The 21,224-nt window shown below is 44.3% G+C and overlaps 1 protein-coding gene across 1 annotated transcript in view; it reads left to right on the forward strand.

Annotated features, from left to right (window-relative positions):
* LOC109894931 (substance-P receptor-like) overlaps positions 1-20,346 on the forward strand; it is a 38,828-nt gene extending 18,482 nt beyond the window's left edge. Inside the window, exons 3-5 of the mRNA XM_031829767.1 lie at positions 11,117-11,267; positions 14,275-14,471; positions 17,080-20,346. Of these exons, the coding sequence (XP_031685627.1) occupies positions 11,117-11,267; positions 14,275-14,471; positions 17,080-17,458 (727 nt within the window). The 3' untranslated portion in view covers positions 17,459-20,346. The remainder of the gene's footprint in view (positions 1-11,116; positions 11,268-14,274; positions 14,472-17,079) is intronic.
* Positions 20,347-21,224: the final 878 nt, after the last annotated feature.

Here is a 21,224-nt window from a genome sequence, read left to right on the forward strand (position 1 = left end):
GCTACATTGTGAGGTGATAGGAGGATTTACACATTCAGCTGAAGCTGCCATTCATTTTCACAGCTCTCTCTCTCACACACACACACACACACACACCTTCACAGCCTTTGGTTTGATGTACATCATCAGGTGAAGGGGACCAGAAAAAGAATTGGGGAGCAGTGCTGTTGACAGCCTTCCTATTCTATTCCCCACAGCAAAAATGTATACTGTAGGTGACATTATTTCCTTACTATATACAGTGCATTTGGAAAGTACTCAGACCCCTCGACTTTTCCCACATTTTGTTATGTTACAGCCTAACTCAAAAAAACTAACTAAAAACTGAAAACACTTTTAGAAAAATATTCAGACCCTTTACTCAAGACTTTGTTGAAGCTGGGCACTGGCTGGGCCACTCAAGGGCATTCAGAGACTTGTCCCGAAGCCACTCCTGCATTATCTTGGTTGTGTGCTTAGGGTCATTGTCTTATTGGAAGGTGAACCTTTGCCCCAGTCTGAGGTCCTGAGAGCGCTGGAGCTGGTTTTCATCAAGGATCTCTATGTTCTTCTCTGTTCATTTTCCCCTCAATCCTGACTAGTCTCCCAGTCCCTGCCACTGAAGAACATCTCCCAGAGTATGATGCTGCCACCTGCTTCACTGTAGCCAGGTTTCCTCCAGACGTGACGCTTGGCATTCAGGCTGAAGAGTTCAATCTTGGTTTCATCAGACCAGATAACCCTGTTTCTCATGGTTTGAGAGTCCTTTCGGTGCCTGGGGGCTGCCGTGTGCCTTTTACTGAGGGGCTTCCATCTGGCCACTCTACAATAAAAGCCTGATTGGTAGAATGCTGCAGAGATGGTTGTCCTTCTGGAAGGTTTTCCCATCTCCACAGAGTAACTCTGGAGCTCTGTCAGAATGACCATCGGGTTCTTGGACACCTCCCTGACCAAAGCCCTTCTCCCCCAATAACTCAGTTTGGCCAGAAACATGATGCACCGGAGCTCAATAGCAAATGGTCTGAATACTTGTGTAAATAATGTATTTCTGTTTTAAATTTTTTATACATTTCCACAATGTTTTCACTTTGTCATTGTTGCGTCAAAAAACAGAACACTCAAAACATGAGCACAATGGCAGCTCTTCCTTTAAAGAACTCCAGGCCTCAAGAGGGCAGATAACCCAAAAACACAGGTCGAACTAAAAAATTGAGCCAACTGTCAAGTTGTCTAGGTGTTATAATTATTTCAGCTCTGCCCAAACTTAAACGGCTTGCTCAACACGTGAAGGATGCAAAGGGACAACTCCATTCCTTTTTAGTGTTTTATGGTTTTAATGCCATTTGTTGAATATGTTGAAACAGTTGATTTGTTGAATAGAGTAGTTGAATGACAGAGGAATAGGGAATAGGAATAGTTTGATAACCTTAAACAGAGAATAAACATGCATTATTTTACACAAACAATGCATGACACAGCAACAAAGCAGGGCTTTGAATAAAGTAAACATTTAAACAGTTTAATCTAGCACTTCAAGCAATTACTTCTGCAGTCAGAAAATATCCACAAAAGAAGTCACCACTCCTACCAGAGTTAAACAAGTAAATTGTGCTAAGCACTGGATGCAACATAATAAATAATTCCAAACATTACATACCAGTTGCGTCTTTGGGGTTGAACAATGAGCTGTTTGTATGTTGAGGACCCAAGCAAAGCTAAGCCCAAACATTTTATACCCATGCTTATCTGCCAGGTGCTCATGTAAAAGTAGTCCCTCCAGAAATCCTGGTTCAAATTCCTAGTTCCATCCGTGTTTTGGGGTTATCTGCCCTCTTGAGGCCTGGAGTTCTTTAAAGGAAGAGCTGCCATTGTGCTCATGTTTTGAGTGTTCTGTTTTTTGACGTAACACCTCCCACTTGACCTCCTGGTTCTTGAACCCAAGGATGTCGCACGGACCTCGGTGTTGGGGCAGGTTCGATTTCAGCTATCAGGTTTTTTCCTTCTTCAACAGGAAGTAAAACAATGATGCGTCTGACATCCCTATGAAGAACTCTAGCAGGTATTTTAGTTGAGAGCTTCTTTGACTTCTCTTGAGCAGGCTTCACAGTTGGGACTGGGTAGCTGGGAAAAGTTCTGACATGCACATCTCTGACAATGCCCTTCTTGTCAAAGTTGACACTGACTCTGGCTAGTTTGTAGTGACCCCTCCAGGCATTTTGGTCAGCCAGCCAGACAACATCTCCAACAGCCACATTCCTATGTGTCGTGTGCCATTTACTCCTCACGAATAGATTGGGCCCAGCTAACTGACTCCACTTCCTCCAGAACCGGTCAACTTCTGTTTGGATAGCTCTCAATCTTTTGTATGTGTAGCTTTCAAAATCAAAGCATCCAAGATCTCCTCTGGGTCCAATCCGTCCAAGCAGAAGGGAATTTGGGCTGATGTATTCTATGCAGTCCTCCCGGCTTTGAGTTCTTGCATCTATGGGCCTCTCATTGGCAAGGTTAGCAGCCGTGTAGAGAAATGTTTGAAACTCACTCCATGTGAAGAGTCCTTCTCCTCCCAGGTTGTGCAAAGCCTGCTTCACAGTACGAACAGCTGCTTCTGCAGCTCCATTCCTGTGAGGGGAGTCTGCTGGGTGCATTTTCCAGCTCCATCCTGTCCCATGCTTGGAAGCTTCATTTTCAAGCTCAGATTTACTTAGTTGATCCAAGAAGAGGTAGAGTTCTTTGAGGGCACCCATAAAGTTATTTCCAGGATCTGACCACAATTTCTTTGGATGCCCTCTCAGTGCCGTGAATCTTTGGTAAGCCAGTAGGAAGCCTTCAGTCGACTGGTCACTGACAACATCTGTGTGTATAGCTCTGGATACCATGCAGCAGAAGACAATACCCCACACCTTGTGCTTGGTTTTCTTTTTCACCTCATCCTTGACTTCATACGGTCCAAATAAGTCCACTGTTGTGTACTCAAATGGTCTGGCTGGTGTTATCCGCTCGGATGGAAGGTCACTCATGATCTGTTGGCACTTTCTGGCCCTGGCCTTTCTGCACACCACACAGTTGTCTGAGGCTGAATTCTTGGTCAACATTTCTTTCCATCTCGTTGCGGCTCTCCAAACCCAGGCAATGACTCTGATCAGCCTGGTCAGACTGCTGAATTTCCTGATGTCAATCAGTTTGGTTTAGTCCTCACCTCATTCCAAATACGATCATTACACCAACCAAAAACATAGAGACCCAGGTAACCTGAGCCTACGCCTTCACTATGGTGTGAGCCCACGCCTTCACTATGGTGTGAGCCCACGCCTTCACTATGGTGTGAGCCCACGCCTTCACTATGGTGTGAGCCCACGCCTTCGCTATGGTGTGAGCCTACACCTTCACTATGGTGTGAGCCCACGCCTTCACTATGGTGAATCGCTAAAACAATTCAGAAATACACTATCGAAAAATAAGGAACTACACGTCAGAAATCAGCTCAATGTAATTTGAAGAATCCATAGAATCTAACCACTTCTGGGAAGAACTCAAAACAAACAACACAAAGAGTTATCTTTCCAAAATGGAGATGTATGGATAAACCACTGCTCCAATCTTTTTGGCTATTTAACAAGAAACAAATGGCAAAAACATATACATGATCAAATACAAATCTTAGAATCAACTATTAAAGACTACCAGAACCCACTGGATTCTTCAATTACATTGAATGAACGACAGCACAAAATACAAACCCTCCAACCGAAAAAGGCCTGTGGGGTTGATGGTATCCTAAATGAAATGATAAAATATACAGACCACAAATTCCAATTGGCTATACTTAAACTCCGTAACATCATCCTCAGCTCTGGCATATTCCCCAAAATTTGGAACCAAGGACTGATCACTCCAATCCACAAAAGTGGAGATAAATTTGACCCCAATAGCTACTGTGGGATATACGTCAACAGCAACCTTGGGAAAACCTTGTACTGGGCAAATGTCAAAATGGCTTTTTACCAAATTACCGTACGGCAGACCACGTATTTACCCTGCATACCCTTATTGACAACCAAACAAACCAGAACGAAGGCAAAGTCTTCTCTTCAAGTTTCTTTCCACAGGGCTGGGGGTTGAGAAAGGGGTGTAGTTTAAGCCCCAGCCTCTTCAGCATATATATCAACGAGTTGGCGAGGGCACTAGAGCAGTCTGCAGCACCCGGCCTCACCCTACTTGAATCTGAAGACAAATGTCTACTGTTTTCTGATGATCTGGTGCTTCTGTCCCCAACCAAGGAGGGCCAACATCAGCAACTAGATCTTCTGCATAGAATCTGTCAGACCTGGGCCCTGACAGTAAATCTCAGTAAGACCAAAATAATGGTGTTCCAAAAAAGGTCCAGTCGCCAGGACCACAAATACGAATTCCATCTAGACACCGTTGCCCTAGAGCAGACAAAAAACGATACATACCTCGGCCTAAACTCCAGCGCCACAGGTAACTTCCACAGAGCTGTGACGATCTGAGAGACAAGAAGGGCCTTCAATGCCATCAAAAGGAGCATAAAGTTTGACATACCAATTAGGATCTGTCAAAAAATACTTGAATCAGTTATAGAACCCATTGCCCTTTATGGTTGTGAGGTCTGGGGACTGCTCACCAAACAAGAATTCACAAAATGGCACAAACATCAAAATGAGACTGCATGCAGAATTCTGCGAAAACATCCTCCATGTACAGTGTAACGTAAAACACCAAATAATGCATGCAGAGCAGAATTAGGCCGATACCAGCTAATTATCAAAATCCAGAAAAGAGCCGTTCAATTCTACAACCACCTAAAAGGAAGCGATTCCCTAACCTTAACAAACCCATCACCTACAGAGAGATGAACCTGGAGAAGAGTCCCCTAAGCAAGCAGGTCCTGGGGCTCTGTTCACAAACACAAACAGACCCCACAGAGCCCCAGGACAAGCAACACAATTAGACCCAACCAAATCATGACAAAAACAAAAAGGTAATTACTTGACCCATTGGAAAGAATCAACAAAAAAACTAAGCAAACTAGCATGCTTCTTGGCCCTAAACTGAGAGTACACAGTGGCAGAATTCCTGACCACCGTGACTGACCCAAATTTAAGGAAAGCTTTGACTATGTACAGACTCAGCGTGCATAGCCTTGCTATTGAGAAAGGCTGCCGTAGGCAGACCTGGCTCTCAAGAGAAGACATGCATATGCACACTGCCCACAAAATGAGGTGGGAACTGAGCTGTACTTCCTAACCTCCTGCCAAATGTATGACAATATTGGAGAAACATATTTCCCTCAGATTAAACAGATCCACAAAGAATTTGAAAACAATCCAAATTTTGATAAACTCCCATATCTGCTGGGTGAAATACCACAGTGTGCCATCACAGCAGCCAGATTTGTGACCTATTGCCACAAGAAAAGGGCAACCAGTGAAGAACAAACACCATTGTAAATACAACCCATATTTATGTTGATTTATTTTCCCTTTTGTACTTTCACTATTTGCACATCTTTACAACACTGTATTTGAAATTTGAAATTTATTTTTTCTTTTGGAACTTCGGTGAGTGTAATGTTTACTGTACATTTTGATTGTTTATTACACTTTTGTTTATCAACTTCACTTGCTTTGGTAATGTTAACATATGTTTCCCATGCCAATAAAGCCCTTGAATTGAGACAGAGAGACAGAGAGAGAGAGAGAGAGAGAGAGAGAGAGAGAGAGAGAGAGAGAGAGAGAGAGAGAGAGAGAGAGAGAGAGAGAGAGAGAGAGAGAGAGAGAGAGAGAGAGAGAGAGAGAGAGAGAGAGAGAGAGAGAGAGAGAGAGAAAAGAGAAAAAGAGACAGCGAGAAAGAGAGACAGCGAGAGAGAGAGTGAGAGAGAGACAGCGAGAGACAGTGACAGGAGAGAGACGGAGAAAGAGAGAAAGAGCGAGAAAGAGAGCGAGAGAGACAGATACAGCGAGAGACAGTGACAGAGGAGAGAGACGGAGAAAAAGAGAGAGAGCGAGAAAGAGAGAGACACACACACACAGAGAGAGAGAGACACAGCGAGAGACAGTGACAGAGGAGAGAGAGAGCGAGAGAGAGAGAGAGAGAGAGAGAGAGTGAGAAAAAGAGACAGCGAGAAAGAGAGACAGTGAGAAAGAGAGAGAGAGTGAGAGAGAGACAGCGAGAGACAGTGACAGGAGAGAGACGGAGAAAGAGAGAAAGAGCGAGAAAGAGAGCGAGAGAGACAGATACAGCGAGAGACAGTGACAGAGGAGAGAGACGGAGAAAGAGAGAGAGAGCGAGAAAGAGAGAGACACACACACAGAGAGAGAGAGAGACACAGCGAGAGACAGTGACAGAGAAGGAGAGAGAGAGCGACAGAGAGAGAGCGAAAGAGACAGACAGAGAGAGAGAGACACACACACAGCGAGAGAGAGAGAGAGAGAGAGAGAGAGGAGAGAGAACCTCCTGGAGCTGTTTAAGTCTGGGGTTATGAAAACGAGGAATGATTCTAGTACGTGTAAGGTCCATTTACTCTCACAGCTGGAAAGTGCTCCCAATACCTGTGGCCTTAATGTATTTGTTTGTTTGCAGTCATTACCTCCCGCCATCCAGCAGGCTGATAAACACAGATCGGCCAGCTCTGCTCTGTTCACAGCAGTCCCTCCGCTCTCAGCACATCAACACCCCAGTGTTTTAGGAGCTGCTTTCTTTGTCTCCAAATGCCATTGTCATTCAGCCTGGCTGTCCAGGCTCCCACCCTCCCACATTGCAATCATTTGTAATGAATAGGACGATGACAATGTTCATGTCAGAATTGCTGCGCCACTCATTACTTTTTTAATGAAACTGTAATCACTGACACATCTGGCTAAGTGATCAGAGCCTTGGTGTGGTTGTAATTCAGCCAGCCTTCCTGCTGCTGTAAATGACATCTAATTATGGCTGACCCCTGGTCAGATCTTCCAGTCCCAATCTGTGTGTGTGTGTGTGTGTGTGTGTGTGTGTGTGTGTGTGTGTGTGTGTGTGTGTGTGTGTGTGTGTGTGCTGTTCCTGCCTCTCTGCCACCATCGTTGAGGCCCCCGCTCAGCCAGCAGGGATTAGGGAGCAAGGCAACAGGGGAGGGTATAATTAGCGTTGTCACAAACTAACCGCAGTTTCAGTTCCTGAAAGTATGATCACACACACAGACAATTACAGCCAACACAAACAGCTGCGCGTAGACCTACGTAAAATCACACATAAAGAGAGAGAGTTTTAGACACACATTCTCTCACACACACACACACACACACACAGTGAAAGAGAGAGGGAGGGAAATAGAAAGCTACGGACAGGGAGTAATAGAGAGAGAAAAAGAGACACAAATTGACGCACACGCAGACCATCCCATTCAAGCACACCCTGTACTCTCTGCCCCCCCCCCCCTTCCCCTAAATTGAGTACCTTAAAAGCTTGTCTGTGATGAGTAAGCCAGCAGTGTTGTGCAGGGTGTCATGTTACCTCAGCCACTACGTTCATCTCCCTTTGCAGACACCCAGGTCGCATTCTCTTTTCCCAGAATAGTCAAAAGAATTACAACAGCAGCCCAGACAACAGAACCCAGACATGGAGATGCAGGCTAGGGCTAGGCTGGACACTCAGGCAGGAAGTCAACAGACACTGAGATTCAGGCTAGGGCTTGGCTGGACACTCAGGCAGGAAGTCAACAGACACTGAGATTCAGGCTATTTAAAAAATTTTTTAACCAGGTAGGCCAGTTGAGAACAAGTTCTCATTTGCAACTGCGACCTGGCCAAGATAAAGCATAGCAGTGTGAACAGACAACACAGAGTTACACATGGAGTAAACAATTAACAAGTCAATAACACAGTCGAAAAAAAGGGGGGGGTCTATATACAATGTGTGCAAAAGGCATGAGGAGGTAGGCGAATGATTACAATTTTGCAGATTAACACTGGAGTGATAAATGATCAGATGGTCATGTACAGGTAGAGATATTGGTGTGCAAAAGAGCAGAAAAGTAAGTAAATAAAAACAGTATGGGGATGAGGTAGGTGAAAATGGGTGGGCTATTTACCAATAGACTATGTACAGCTGCAGCGATCGGTTAGCTGCTCAGATAGCTGATGTTTGAAGTTGGTGAGGGAGATAAAAGTCTCAGCGATTTTTGCTAGGGCTTGGCTGGACACTCAGGCAGGAAGTCAATAGACACTGATACCCAGGCTAGGGCTTGGCTGGACATTCAGGCAGGAAGTCAACAGACACTGAGATTCATGCTAGGGCTTGGCTGGACACTCAGGCAGGAAGTCAATAGACACTGAGATGCAGGCTAGGGCTAGGCTGGACACTCAGGAAGGAAGTCAACAGACACTGAGATCCAGGCTAGGGCTCAGCTGGATACTCAGGCAGGAAGTGAAGCCAGAAAAGTCATGAGCAGTAAGTACATGGTGAATATTACTGGATGGGCTATTGGGCTTTAATGCACTGGGTATTATTCTGCCCCAGTTTGACTTCCTCTGACAGGGTTTTTATTTATATCAGTCGTGTGACAGTTTGGTGACAGAGTACAGCCTCTGATTCCTCCAAGTCCCCATCCATCAGAGGGATGTTTTTCTAGACACTTGAAGGCTCCCAGACACTCTCTTTTGTTTTCTGCCAGATCAGAGAGCAGGAGGCACAGGGCAGGTGGGAGGAGAGAAGAGGAGAGGAGAGGCCAAGCAGGAGGCAGGCCAATGATTTTTGTAAATTGCCTCAAATATCCACACAAGTCTCATCTGGAAGTACTGACAGTTCTTCAGACAGACACTAGTTTCTAACCAGAATATACACTACCGTTCAAATGTTTGGGGTCACTTAGAAATGTCCTTGTTTTTGAAAGAAAAGCACATATTTTGCCATTAAAATAACATCAAATTGATCATACATACAGTGTAGACATTGTTAATGTTGTAAATTACTATTGTAGCTAGAAACAACTGATTTTTCATGGAATATCTACATAGGCGTGCAGAGGCCCATTATCAGCAACCATCACTTCTGTGTTCCAATGGCACATTGTGTTAGCTAATACAAGTTTATAATTTTAAACGGCTAATTGATCATTAGAAAACCCTTTTGCAATTATGTTAGCACAGCTGAAAACTGTTGATCTGATTAAAGAAGCAATAAAACTGGCCTTCTTTAGACTAGTTGAGTATCTGGAGCATCAACATTTGTGGGTTCGATTACAGGCTCAAAATGGCCGGAAACAAAGTGCTTTCTTCTGAAACTCGTCAGTCTATTCTTGTTCTGAGAAATGGAGGCTATTCCATGAGAGAAATTGCCAAGAAACTGAAGATATCATACAATGCTGCGTACTACTCCCTACAGCACAAACTGTCTCTAACCAGAATAGAAAGAGGAGTGGGAGGTCCCTTTGCACAACTGAGCAAGAGGGCAAGTACATTAGTGTCTAGTTTGAGAAACAGATGCCTCACAATTCCTCAACTGGCAGCTTCATTAAATAGTACCCGCAAAACACCAGTCTCAGCGTCGATAGTGAAGAGGTGACTCCGGGATGCTGACAGGGTGAGAATAGAAAACCCGGCCTGATTTACAAATTATATTTACGTGTCCATATTTACATGGCCGTCCGAATGTGTCCCACGTGGTATCGTATTCCCTATGTAGTGCACTACATTTGACAATTTACCAAAAGTAGTGCACTATATGGGGAATAGGTTGAGATTTGGAACACATGCACATTCTTTCATGTTGAGAGAGAAAGGGAGAGATGGAGGGAGAGGGGGAGATGGGGGGAGGGAGGGAGGGAGGGAGGGAGGGAGGGAGGGAGGGAGGGAGGGAGGGAGGGAGGGAGGGAGGGAGGGAGGGAGGGAGGGAGGGAGGGAGGGAGGGAGGGAGGGAGGGAGGGAGGGAGGGAGGGAGGGAGGGAGGGAGGGATATATGACAATGTTGTTTGTTATTGTCTTCTTTTTCTCTCTGTTTGACATGTGGTCACAAATGAAACAGGTCTTTATCTGAGAAATATAAATGAAATACAAGTGCTGCCTACCTGTTCTCCTTCTAATGTAATTAGTTGCTCCCTCCTAGTGTGTTATTTACAAACAGAAAGCGGTAAACTGTGACAACCAATTTCACACATCCCAGACAACAAAGTCAGTGGAAGTCTTTACAGGAGCCCAGCCATTACCAATGTACTGCATGTACTCTCTCATGCAATTCCCAAACATTTCACTGTTGTAACCACTCCAAATAGGCTGTGAATGCCTCTAATATTGGATTACTCAGCAAACACAAACAGATGCTTTCCACAATCCCTTAAAAACGAAAACACTGCATGCATCCCTGGAGAACAAAAAGGTACAACAAAGGTTTTTGGAAAAGAACAACATTTTGGAGGAAAAAGGTGCATGAAAAAGTTCAGCCTCATAGTCAATTGGTTGAATTACAGCTTCTCTCTCTTTGAGCTCATTTCGTATGCCTTGTGTGCTGTGTGGGCCATGTTTGATCTCCATTTGGCTCAGTAGGCAGGTACTGTATGAGCGCCTGAAGGCTGATGTGTCCCTGTCCTCCTGGGCGTTCTATCTGATTATCATAATTGTAGTTAATTACCAAGGAAATGGCCTGTGAGTCTCAGCCATGCTGTGTGCAGCGAATGAAATGGAAGTTCACTGGAGATGAGGGGTGTCCCCTCTCCACATGAACAAGCACACACACACACTCATATCTAACATTTTTTTTTTTTTTGAGTATTTCTTTCATTAGTCCATTGTTGATATAGTCCCAAAATGTTTTGCATTTCAGCAATCAAGTCTTCAATATTTATAACTTTCAAAAATATAGAAATATAGCTGGTATGATGCATAATGGGCTGGGGTTTGTTTCTTTCCCATTTAAATATCTAAAAATGAGCACAGAATATTTGCATTTGATGTATTTGCTTCCTAAAGGAAGCCCTTATTTATATTGTATTATTGTTACACCTTACATAAAGATACAGTTGCCCCATCTGTATCCCATCGGAACCCACACACCTGCCTGATCTCTGCTTTAGACTGTACGTCATCATTCACGGCTTTCCTCGGTGTCTGCCTTCCTCTCCCCCTGTCTCCCCTGTCCTGTCTTGTAGGTACTACGTATGTGTGACTGTGCTGATCTACTTCCTGCCTCTGCTGGTGATGGGCTGTGCCTACCTGGTGGTGGGCCTCACCCTCTGGGCCAGTAACATACCTGGAGACTCCTCTGACCGCTACAAGGAGCAGCTCACTGCCAAACGCAAGGTACAGTACAGTATAAAGATACTATAAGCCTGGGTGTACATGCTCATAGCCAAATGCAAGGTTCCAATTATGAGTTTTGTAGGGTAAAGATATACTGCGGGGCTTGGTAAGAAGCAGGCTGTGACATCATTCAGTACAGTGCTTTGAGAGACTAGTAAAGTATCATATCACCTCCACCTTACCTGTCACCCTAGACCCACTTCAATTTGCTTACCACCCCAATAGGTCCACAGACGATGCAATCGCCATCACACTGCACACTGCCCTATCCCATCTGGACAAAAGGAATACCTATGTAAGAATGGTGTTCATTGACTATAGCTCAGCATTCAACACCATAGTATCCTCTAAGCTCATCATTATGCTTGAGAGTCTCAACCTCGTCCTGTGCAATTTGGCCCGTCAGGAAGTCCCGGACCATTCCCAGGTGGTGAAGGTAGGAAACAACATCTCCACTTCGCTGATCCGCAACACTGGGGCCACACACAGCTTCTATCTCAAGGCCATCAGACTGTTAGACAGCCATCACAGCCATTTACCTTAGCTTTCTTGGGAACAGGAACAGTGGTGAACCTCTTGTGCGAACAATAGACTGGGATAGTGATTGATTGAATCTGTCTGTAAACACACCAGCCAACTGGTCTGCGCATGCTCTGAGGACGCGGCTTGGGATGCCTTCTGGGCCGGCAGCCTTATGAGGTTAACACGTTTAAATGTTCTACTCACGTTGGCTGCAGTTAGATATTGCTGCACTGTCGGAACTAGAAGCACAAGCATTTCACTACACTTGCAATAACATCTGCTAACCATGTGTATGTGACCAATAAGATTTGATTTGATTAACCTTGCATGGGTTTACATCATAGAACACATGTATCCTATGGTTTACATGCTCTGCCAGCAACTGTACATCAATGAGACCCTAGGGAATTTTGTAGTATCAGTATCTTGGGTTTATGGGGCTAGCTCTATGCCTCTATGTTTATCTCCCACTTTAACTTGGACTTCTACTTTGACTTCTAAGTCTAGCATGTGTACCGCATGCTAGAGCTCTCTCCGACTGAGCCATTCATTATAGACACATAGTTAGCAGATATGTTTGGTTAAGAGCTAGGGTCTATTTTCCTGAATTTCCGCCTGACTGACGTGCCCAAAGTAAACTGCATGTTACTCAGGCCTGGAGGCCAGGATATGCATATAATTGGTAGCATTGGATAGAAAACACTTTCTACAAACACAAGTTTGTAGAAATATAAAATAATGCATGAGACTATAACACAATTGATATGGTAGGCGAAAATCCAAACCGGAATGTTTTTTTTTTTTAGGTCCCAGGCTCTTATAATGGAAAGCTATATGTCCTATGCAATTCTAGCTCCCAGATTGCAATTCCTAAGGCTTCCACTAGATGTCAAGAGTCTTGTTTAAAGGTTTCTGGCTTGTTTCTTCCAACACGAGCCTGGTCCCAGTGGAAAATCCGTCTGTCGCTGTGTGACGATTTTACTTTTCTATTGAACATACTTCTTTCTGTATGAAATATTGTAGTTTATTTACAGTTCAGGATACCTGAGGATTACATAGAAATATAGTTTGACTTGTTTGAACAAAGTTTAGCGGTAACTATTTGGACTCCTTTGTCTGCATTTTGAATGAGTGGATTACTGAAATTGATGGCGCCAACTATGCAGACTTTTCTGGGATATAAAGAAGGATTTTATCTAACAAAAAGACCATTCATGTTGTAGCTGGGACCCTTGGAATTGCAAACAGAGGAAGATTTTCAAAAGTAAGTGGTTTATTTAATTGCTATTTGTGATTTTATGAAGCCTGTGCTGGTTGAAAAATATGTTGATGTTAGGCGCCGTCCTCAAACAATCGCATGGTATGCTTTCGCTATAAAGCCTATTGTAAATCGGACAATGCAGTTAGATTAACAATAATTTAAGCTTTTAAACAATATAAGATACTTGTATGTTCATAAATGTTTAATATGACGGTTATTTATTTGAATTGTGCTCCCTCCAATTTCACCGGATGTTGTCAACAGGTGTCCCGCTAGCTAGCCTTAAGAAGAATCATGAAGTGTCACGCCTTGGTCTTAGTATTTTGTGTTTTCTTTAATTATTTGGTCAGGCCAGGGTGTGACATGGGTTATTGTGGTGTGTTTTTGTCTTAGGGGTTTTGTGGGGTGTCTACGTAGTCTATGGCTGCCTGAGGCGGTTCTCAATCAGAGTCAGGTGATTATCGTTGTCTCTGATTGGGAACCATATTTAGGCAGCCATATTCTGTGAGTGTTTTTGTGGGTGATTGTTCCTGTCTTTGTGTTTGCACCAGATAGGGCTGTTTCGGTTTTCATTATTTCATTTCGTTAGTTTTGTAGTTTCTGTATGTATAGGTTTTCCTTCATTAAAATATATCATGAATCATCATCACACTGCATTTTGGTCCGATCCTTGTTCTACCTCTTCGTCAGAGGAGGAGATAGAAGAGAGCCGTAACATGAAGGGCAATCAATGAACTAAAAGACACTTTAAAATAGAAATTTCCTCAGAAATGTACACATTCTCATGTCATGTTTGTAAATAATTTGCTTCCAGGAATACCTGCTTCCAGGAATGCTTCCAGGAATAATTCCTGGAATAGCACTAGAAAAGGAACATGGTTCCATTTGGAACGCATCCTAAACAACTCTGCTGCATCAAGTCAGAGAAACAGAGGGAGGAGTTGAAAGTTGGTCAATGTTTACTTCTTCCTCCATGACTCATGAAATAAACACAATGACACCCTGAGCTTCAAGCTCTCTCTACTCCTCTCATCATTCCCCAACGGACAGCTACATGTCTGATTGTTTCTTATTGCTCTAACATACACCATCTTCCACTTTCTTTCTGCTGTCTTGTCCCCTTTCTGAATGACTGAATTACATTTAGAACTAATTAAATAGAATATCTGTGGAATGGATTAATTGAGGCCCACCCTTTGTGGTATCTGTGTCTGTCTGTGTTAGGTGGTGAAGATGATGATCGTGGTTGTGTGTACGTTTTCTCTCTGCTGGCTGCCCTACCACGTGTACTTCCTGCTCCACCTGTTCTTCCCCCTCCTGTTTGAGACGCTCTACATCCAACAGGTGTACCTGGCTGTCATGTGGCTGGCCATGAGCTCCACCATGTACAACCCTATCATCTACTGCTGTCTCAACGACAGGTAGGTAACACTACACTACCCTACACACTGGCACACACACTACACACGAACACACACACACAAACACACACAATTGTTTATCATTCTCTTTAACACCTGTCTTTATTATGTACATAGATTATTCATTGCATTATTTTAAAGTTATGGACTGTTCAGCACGTATTATTCATAACTTTTACCACTGTGGTGAAGGCAAAATGAAAAATACTTATTTGAATTCCTGCATGAAAAACAACCACTTGCTCTCATATGACTTGTTGACATCCTGGGTAGGGCATAATAATAGTAAAACATAATAGTAAAACCTCTATGAGTTACTTTTTTAATGATTTAAAAATTGTTTTGGAAAGACAGATGTCTAATATTGCATTTGTAACCAAGTGGGAAGTGTGAATTTACCACCATAGAGTTAGATGGTATGGACACAGTCATTGAGTGCTTCACCATTTTAAAGTAGTCAGCTGGGTGGGATGATTCCATCCGGTTCATCAGGAGGGATCCGCCAATAAATTCTACTTGTGAGCAAACATTCCATAATTGTAGGTAGCAGGAAATCACCAACCATGGCTTTATACATGTTCAAACAATACACTCTAGATGGCAGGCAGTATGTACCCTTTTAGTTTGCCAATTAATAGAAGTAGAAGAAAATGGACTACTTCAAAATGGAGATGCGCTCACAGACACCATAATGGAACATATATAAAGATGATCTCTATCATTCTATATGTTTATCACATATGACTGGAAAAAATACAATTGAACAGCCCTCCAACTGGTAATTACTAGCAGGAAACTGTCCTGTATTGACCCAGTCTGTGTCAACAAGCTGTGTAAACCATAAACTAAAAGTACAGCTATCAGGCTCGTAAAGAAATGATGGTCTTCAAAAACTATATTAATAAATAGCTTTTTAAAAATACTGTTTCATAGTTAAATACTGAAAATGTTGAAATCAAGGTAATTTCCTTAGTAGGTGACGTCAGAGATCACCATTTTGGAGAAGTCAGAGCTCAAGGAGGAATGAGAGGTTTCTCACTAGTAATTACCAGTTAGTATCATGTTTTACGGTATGACCCAGGTGCAGACAGTGTTGAAGAAATTAAAGTTCATTCTTTAAACAGGGGCATGCAAACGACAGGTCAAGGCTGGCAGGGGTATATAATCCAGATTGGGTATAAGGCACCGGAACAGCAGGCGGGCTCAGGGTCAGGACAGGCAGAGGTCAGTAATCCAGAGTAGTGGGGCAAAGGTACAGGATGACAGGCAGGCTCAGGGCAGGCAGGAATGGTCAAAACCGGGAAACTAGAAAACAGGCACTAAAGCACAGACAGGCGCAAGGGAAAAACGCTGGTAGGTATGAACAAACAAATTGAACTGGCACAGACAGGTATAAGTACCCAGGGGATAATTGGGAAGATGGGTGACACCTGGAGGGGGGTGGAGACCAGCACAAGGACAGGTGAAACATATCAGGGCGTGACAGTTAGAGGGCAGTTCAATAGATTTTTCACAGTGGTATGTTGTAAACATATAGAAGGATAGCAATATCAACTTTATACATGTCCCATTATGGTATCTGTGAGCGCATATGCGGCACCATTGAGGCCATCTTCCTTTTGAAGTAGTCAATTACATTTTTGTACTACCTATATGAGTTGGCAAACAAACTGAAAGGGTGCATACCGCCAGCTAGAGTGTGTTGTTTGAACAGGTTTAAAGGCCAGGTTGCCGATGTACTACCAACAACTGTTATGGAATGTTTGCTCACGAGCATAATTAATTGGCTGATGACCCAGATGGAATCATGTGATCCTTCCTTCACCCAAATGAAGGCCCACCCAGTTAACTATTTTTAAATTATGTAAGCCCTCAAAGGCAATGTCCATGCCAAAATGGGTTTTATCCATCTAGAGTCCAAAACTTTATGGTGGTAAATTCCCACTTCCGACTTGGTTACGAACACAGAATAATTCACTGTGGTGGTAAAGTTTTATGAAGAGCCAACTTTCAATTGGTTTTCAGAATAACAAGCTGGTGTCCGAAAAAAAGTCTGAAAAGTCTTTGAAATATGTCTCTGAAAGATGCCTATTTCATACTCTGAGTGTCGTTACAAGACCAAATTAAAATGTGAGAGTTAGTTGCACTGCTAGAGAACTGTTAGGGTCTAAGTCATGAATCATTATACAGTGCTCTTCTCTCCACAGCAATATCCATTTGAAGTTTTAAAATTCATAACCACATCTGCCTCTCATTTTGCAACAAATTCTTGCCTCTTCGTCTGTCTTCAGCCATTTTACTTTCCCTTTTTTGAACATCTCTCCTGTCTGTCTGTCTGTCTGTCTGTCTGTCTGTCTGTCTGTCTGTCTGTCTGTCTGTCTGTCTGTCTGTCTGTCTGTCTGTCTGTCTGTCTCTGTCTCTGTCTCTGTCTCTGTCTCTGTCTCTGTCTCTCTGTCTCTCTGTCTCTGTCTCTGTCTCTGTCTCTGTCTCTGTCTCTGTCTCTGTCTCTGTCTCTGTCTCTGTCTCTGTGTCTGTCTGTCTGCATGTCCTATGTTATCTATCCGTTTGTCTGTCTGTATGTATTGTATGTCTCTCTGTCCTTCCCTAGGTTCCGAGCTGGCTTCAAGCAGGCCTTCAGCTGCTGTCCCTGTGTCCCCACCGGCTCCTACGAGGGTCTGGAGCTCAAGTCCACACGTTACCTGCAGACCCAGGCCAGCATGTACAAGGCCAGCCGCATGGAGACCAACGTGTCCTCCGTGATGCATGTGGCCGACGACCTGGAGCCTCTCAGGTTTGGGGCCCTATCTGTGGCCGGGTGTGGGTCCGAGGTGCAGGGGGTTAGCGGAGGGGGAGGGGGGTTGTGTGCAGTAGCGGCACCCAGGTGCTCCTCTCTGGACCTGACCTCTAACGGCTCCTCGTCCCGCAGTGTCTCCAAGAATGTGTCGGAGACCTCCAGCTTCTACTCTAGCAACAACCTGCCTGAGTAGAGAGGGGAAAGGAGAATCAGGCACCGCTAAACACTCTATCTCACTATACCTGCCCATGGGGGCTGTGTTTGTGTATGTGTGTGCATGCATGCGTGTGCACATATATTCCATCCATGTTTGTCTTTGACCATTTACATAATGTCCTTTTTTTTAAAGTTGGGCATCAAGTCTACCACCTGTGGCTGAGGCTTGGTTGGTTCCCCTTCAGAGGGCAGTGCACTTATCCAGTGGTCCTTGGTTTACTAAGGCAATGAGGCATATCTAGGGCACACTGCCTGGTACCTGCTATAGCCCAGAGAGATACTGTAAGGGCTGGGTTCATGACTGGGTAACAAGACTGGGTCAATACGGGACAGGACTGGGTCAATACAGGATAAGACTGGGTCAATACAGGATAAGACTGGGTCAATACAGGATAAGATTGGGTCAATACAGGATAAGATTGGGTCAATACAGTACAAGGTTAATACAGGACACAGCACTAACTGAACCCGATAACATTCACACTATCCACACACCTTCAACTATCAGAATGTATCCAATACTTATCTAGCAATTGACATTTGCTTCTAAGGACCCACTCACCACACACACACAGTGTGTGAACACATGAGTTCATATTACCACCCGTACTTCTGAATGGTGCATTAATGTTTGATTGCCGCCCCCGTGCTGGAAGCACAGTCAGTCCTCACAGTATAGTGGTTTTCTCAGCTTGTCAGAAACATATGATAAGCCTGCCATTCCTGTAGCATCTCCTCAGCCCCTATAGTGGAACCCAGGGTTAACAAGCCCACACTCCATAGGACACACACTTGGAAACAGATTATTGTGGCTGAGGTGTGTTTAGCTGGTGTCCTGTCAGCATGTAGACTTCCGTGGAATAATGTGGGATAGAGCTGAACAAACAGACCCTAACCTGAACAGTGATAGTCAGCTGTGTACAAGACAACAGGAGAGAAAAGTGGTGTGATTACAGAGGCAGAGAAACTGCACTGTGAGGACTTCCTCTTATACAGCATGCTCTTATTGACAGTAAAGGCTAGATGGATTGTGTTTTCGGGGATGATGTTAGTTCTTGTAACTAGCGATGGGAAGATGTGCCTGGATACTTAGCATAATGCAGATATGAGAGGAAGGGAGGCAGCTTAGAGGCCATGCTCTCTTTATGAGACCTCTGGGTCTCAAATGGAACCCTATTCCCTTTATAGTGCGCTACTTTTGACCAGAGTCCTATGGATCCTGTTCAAAAGTAGTACACTAAATAGGGAATAGGGTGTCATTTGGCATGTGTGAGTCCAGCAGGAAGGAGCTATTTTAGCTGTGTATAATGATTCTTGATGTGTCACAGCAGTTCCTGTCTACCCTGCCATCTGAAACCCCAAATTGACACATTGTATGATGTTCAGCACACACATCCCCACACAATCACACATTCTCAAATAGACACACTGACACCCACAGTTGTTCTCACATCAGACAGAGGCACACTCGCCCTCCAACACACACATGCACATGCATGCACATGCACACCCCCACACACACTTTGACCAGAGTAAAATGAGCACTGTAGTCATCTCAGATCTCCGGCAGGTTTGATGTGGAGTTTCAGCCTGTTCACACTAGGTCAACATGATCTAGAGGACAGAGAGGACAGGAGGGGTAACAGAGGGTCAACATGATCTAGAGGGCAGAGGGGACAGGAGGGGTAACAGAGGGTCAACATGATCTAGAGGACAGAGAGGACAGGAGGGGTAACAGAGGGTCAACATGATCTAGAGGACAGAGAGGACAGGAGGGGTAACAGAGGGGCAACATGATCTAGAGGACAGAGAGGACAGGAGGGGTAACAGAGGGTCAACATGATCTAGAGGGCAGAGGGGACAGGAGGGGTAACAGAGGGTCAACATGATCTAGAGGACAGCGAGGACAGGAGGGGTAACAGAGGGTCAACATGATCTAGAGGACAGAGAGGACAGGAGGGGTAACAGAGGGCCAACATGATCTAGAGGACAGAGAGGACAGGAGGGGTAACAGAGGGCCAACATGATCTAGAGGGCAGAGGGGACAGGAGGGGTAACAGAGGGTCAACATGATCTAGAGGACAGAGAGGACAGGAGGGGTAACAGAGGGGCAACATGATCTAGAGGGCAGAGGGGACAGGAGGGGTAACAGAGGGGCAACCTGATCTAGAGGGCAGAGGGGACAGGAGGGGTAACAGAGGGTCAACATGATCTAGAGGACAGAGAGAACAGGAGGGTTAACAGAGGGGCAACATGATCTAGAGGGCAGAGGGGACAGGAGGGGTAACAGAGGGTCAACATGATCTAGAGGACAGAGAGGACATGAGGGGTAACAGAGGGGCAACATGATCTAGAGGGCAGAGGGGACAGGAGGGGTAACAGAGGGTCAACATGATCTAGAGGACAGAGAGGACAGGAGGGGTAACAGAGGGGCAACATGATCTAGAGGACAGAGAGGACAGGAGGGGTAACAGAGGGGCAACATGATCTAGAGGGCAGAGGGGACAGGAGGGGTAACAGAGGGGCAGCATGATCTAGAGGGCAGAGGGGACAGGAGGGGTAACAGAGGGGCAAGTAACACCTGTTACTTCACATCTCTGGGCCTTGTAAGAGTGAGTTTATTGGTAGTGTGGAATATACACCGAACAAAAATATAAACACATCATGTAAAGTGTTGGTCCCATGTTTCATGAGCTGAAATAAAAGATCCCAGAAATATTCCATACTCACAAAAAGCTTATTTCTCTCGAACTTTGTGCACAAGTGCATTGACATCCCTGTTAGTGAGCATTTCTCCTGTGCCAAGATAATCCATCCACCTGACAGGTGTGACATATCAAGAAGCTGATTAAACAGCATGATCACTATACAGGTGCCCCTTGTGCTAGGGACAATAAAAGGCCACTCTAAAATGTGCAGTTTTATCACACAACACAATGCCACAGATGTCTCAAGTTTTGAGGGAGCATGCAGGAATGTCCACCAGAGAATTGAATGTTCATTTCTCTACCATAAGCTGCCTCCAACATTGTTTTAGAGAATTTGCCATTACGTCCACCACGTGTATGGCTTTGTGTAGGTGAGCGGTTTGCTGATGTCAACATTGTGAACAATGGCGATGGCAATTTGAATGCACAGAAATACTGTGACGAAATGCTGAGGCCCATTGTGGGGCTCCTTTTTTTTCAAGGTACTGTATCTGTGACCAACAGATGCATATCTGTATTTCCAGTCATGTGAAATCCATAGATTAGGGCCTAATGGTTTTATTTCAATTGACTGATTTTCTCATATATGAACTGTAACTCAGTAAAATCGTACAAATTGTTGTATTTTGCGTTTATATTTGTATTCACTATATAATCTACAATATAATCTACTATATCTAATATATCTACCGGAGACAGTAACTGAGGAGTGACAGTGCAGAAAGAATAGTTATCTAATTATAATGGGATAAGTAGATATTCTACGCACCCAATGATTTACATTTTAATGGGATGATTTGTGTGTGTGTGCGTGTGCGTGCGTGTGTGTGCGTGTGTGCGTGCGTGTGTGTGTGAGTTTGTGCGTGTGTGTGCATGTGCGTGTTGACAGTTACATGTCTCAGTGGGCCCAGTAATCTGTAAAACAGAGGCCAGGATACACCAGACATTCCATTACTCCTGTAGACAGCAACTAAATGAAACACGCCTTGCAACTGATTAATTTACCATGGGGAACCAGGCAGGCTCTGCAAACAA

This window comes from Oncorhynchus kisutch, linkage group LG8 (assembly GCF_002021735.2).
Source record: "Oncorhynchus kisutch isolate 150728-3 linkage group LG8, Okis_V2, whole genome shotgun sequence".
Classification (NCBI taxonomy): domain Eukaryota; kingdom Metazoa; phylum Chordata; class Actinopteri; order Salmoniformes; family Salmonidae; genus Oncorhynchus; species Oncorhynchus kisutch.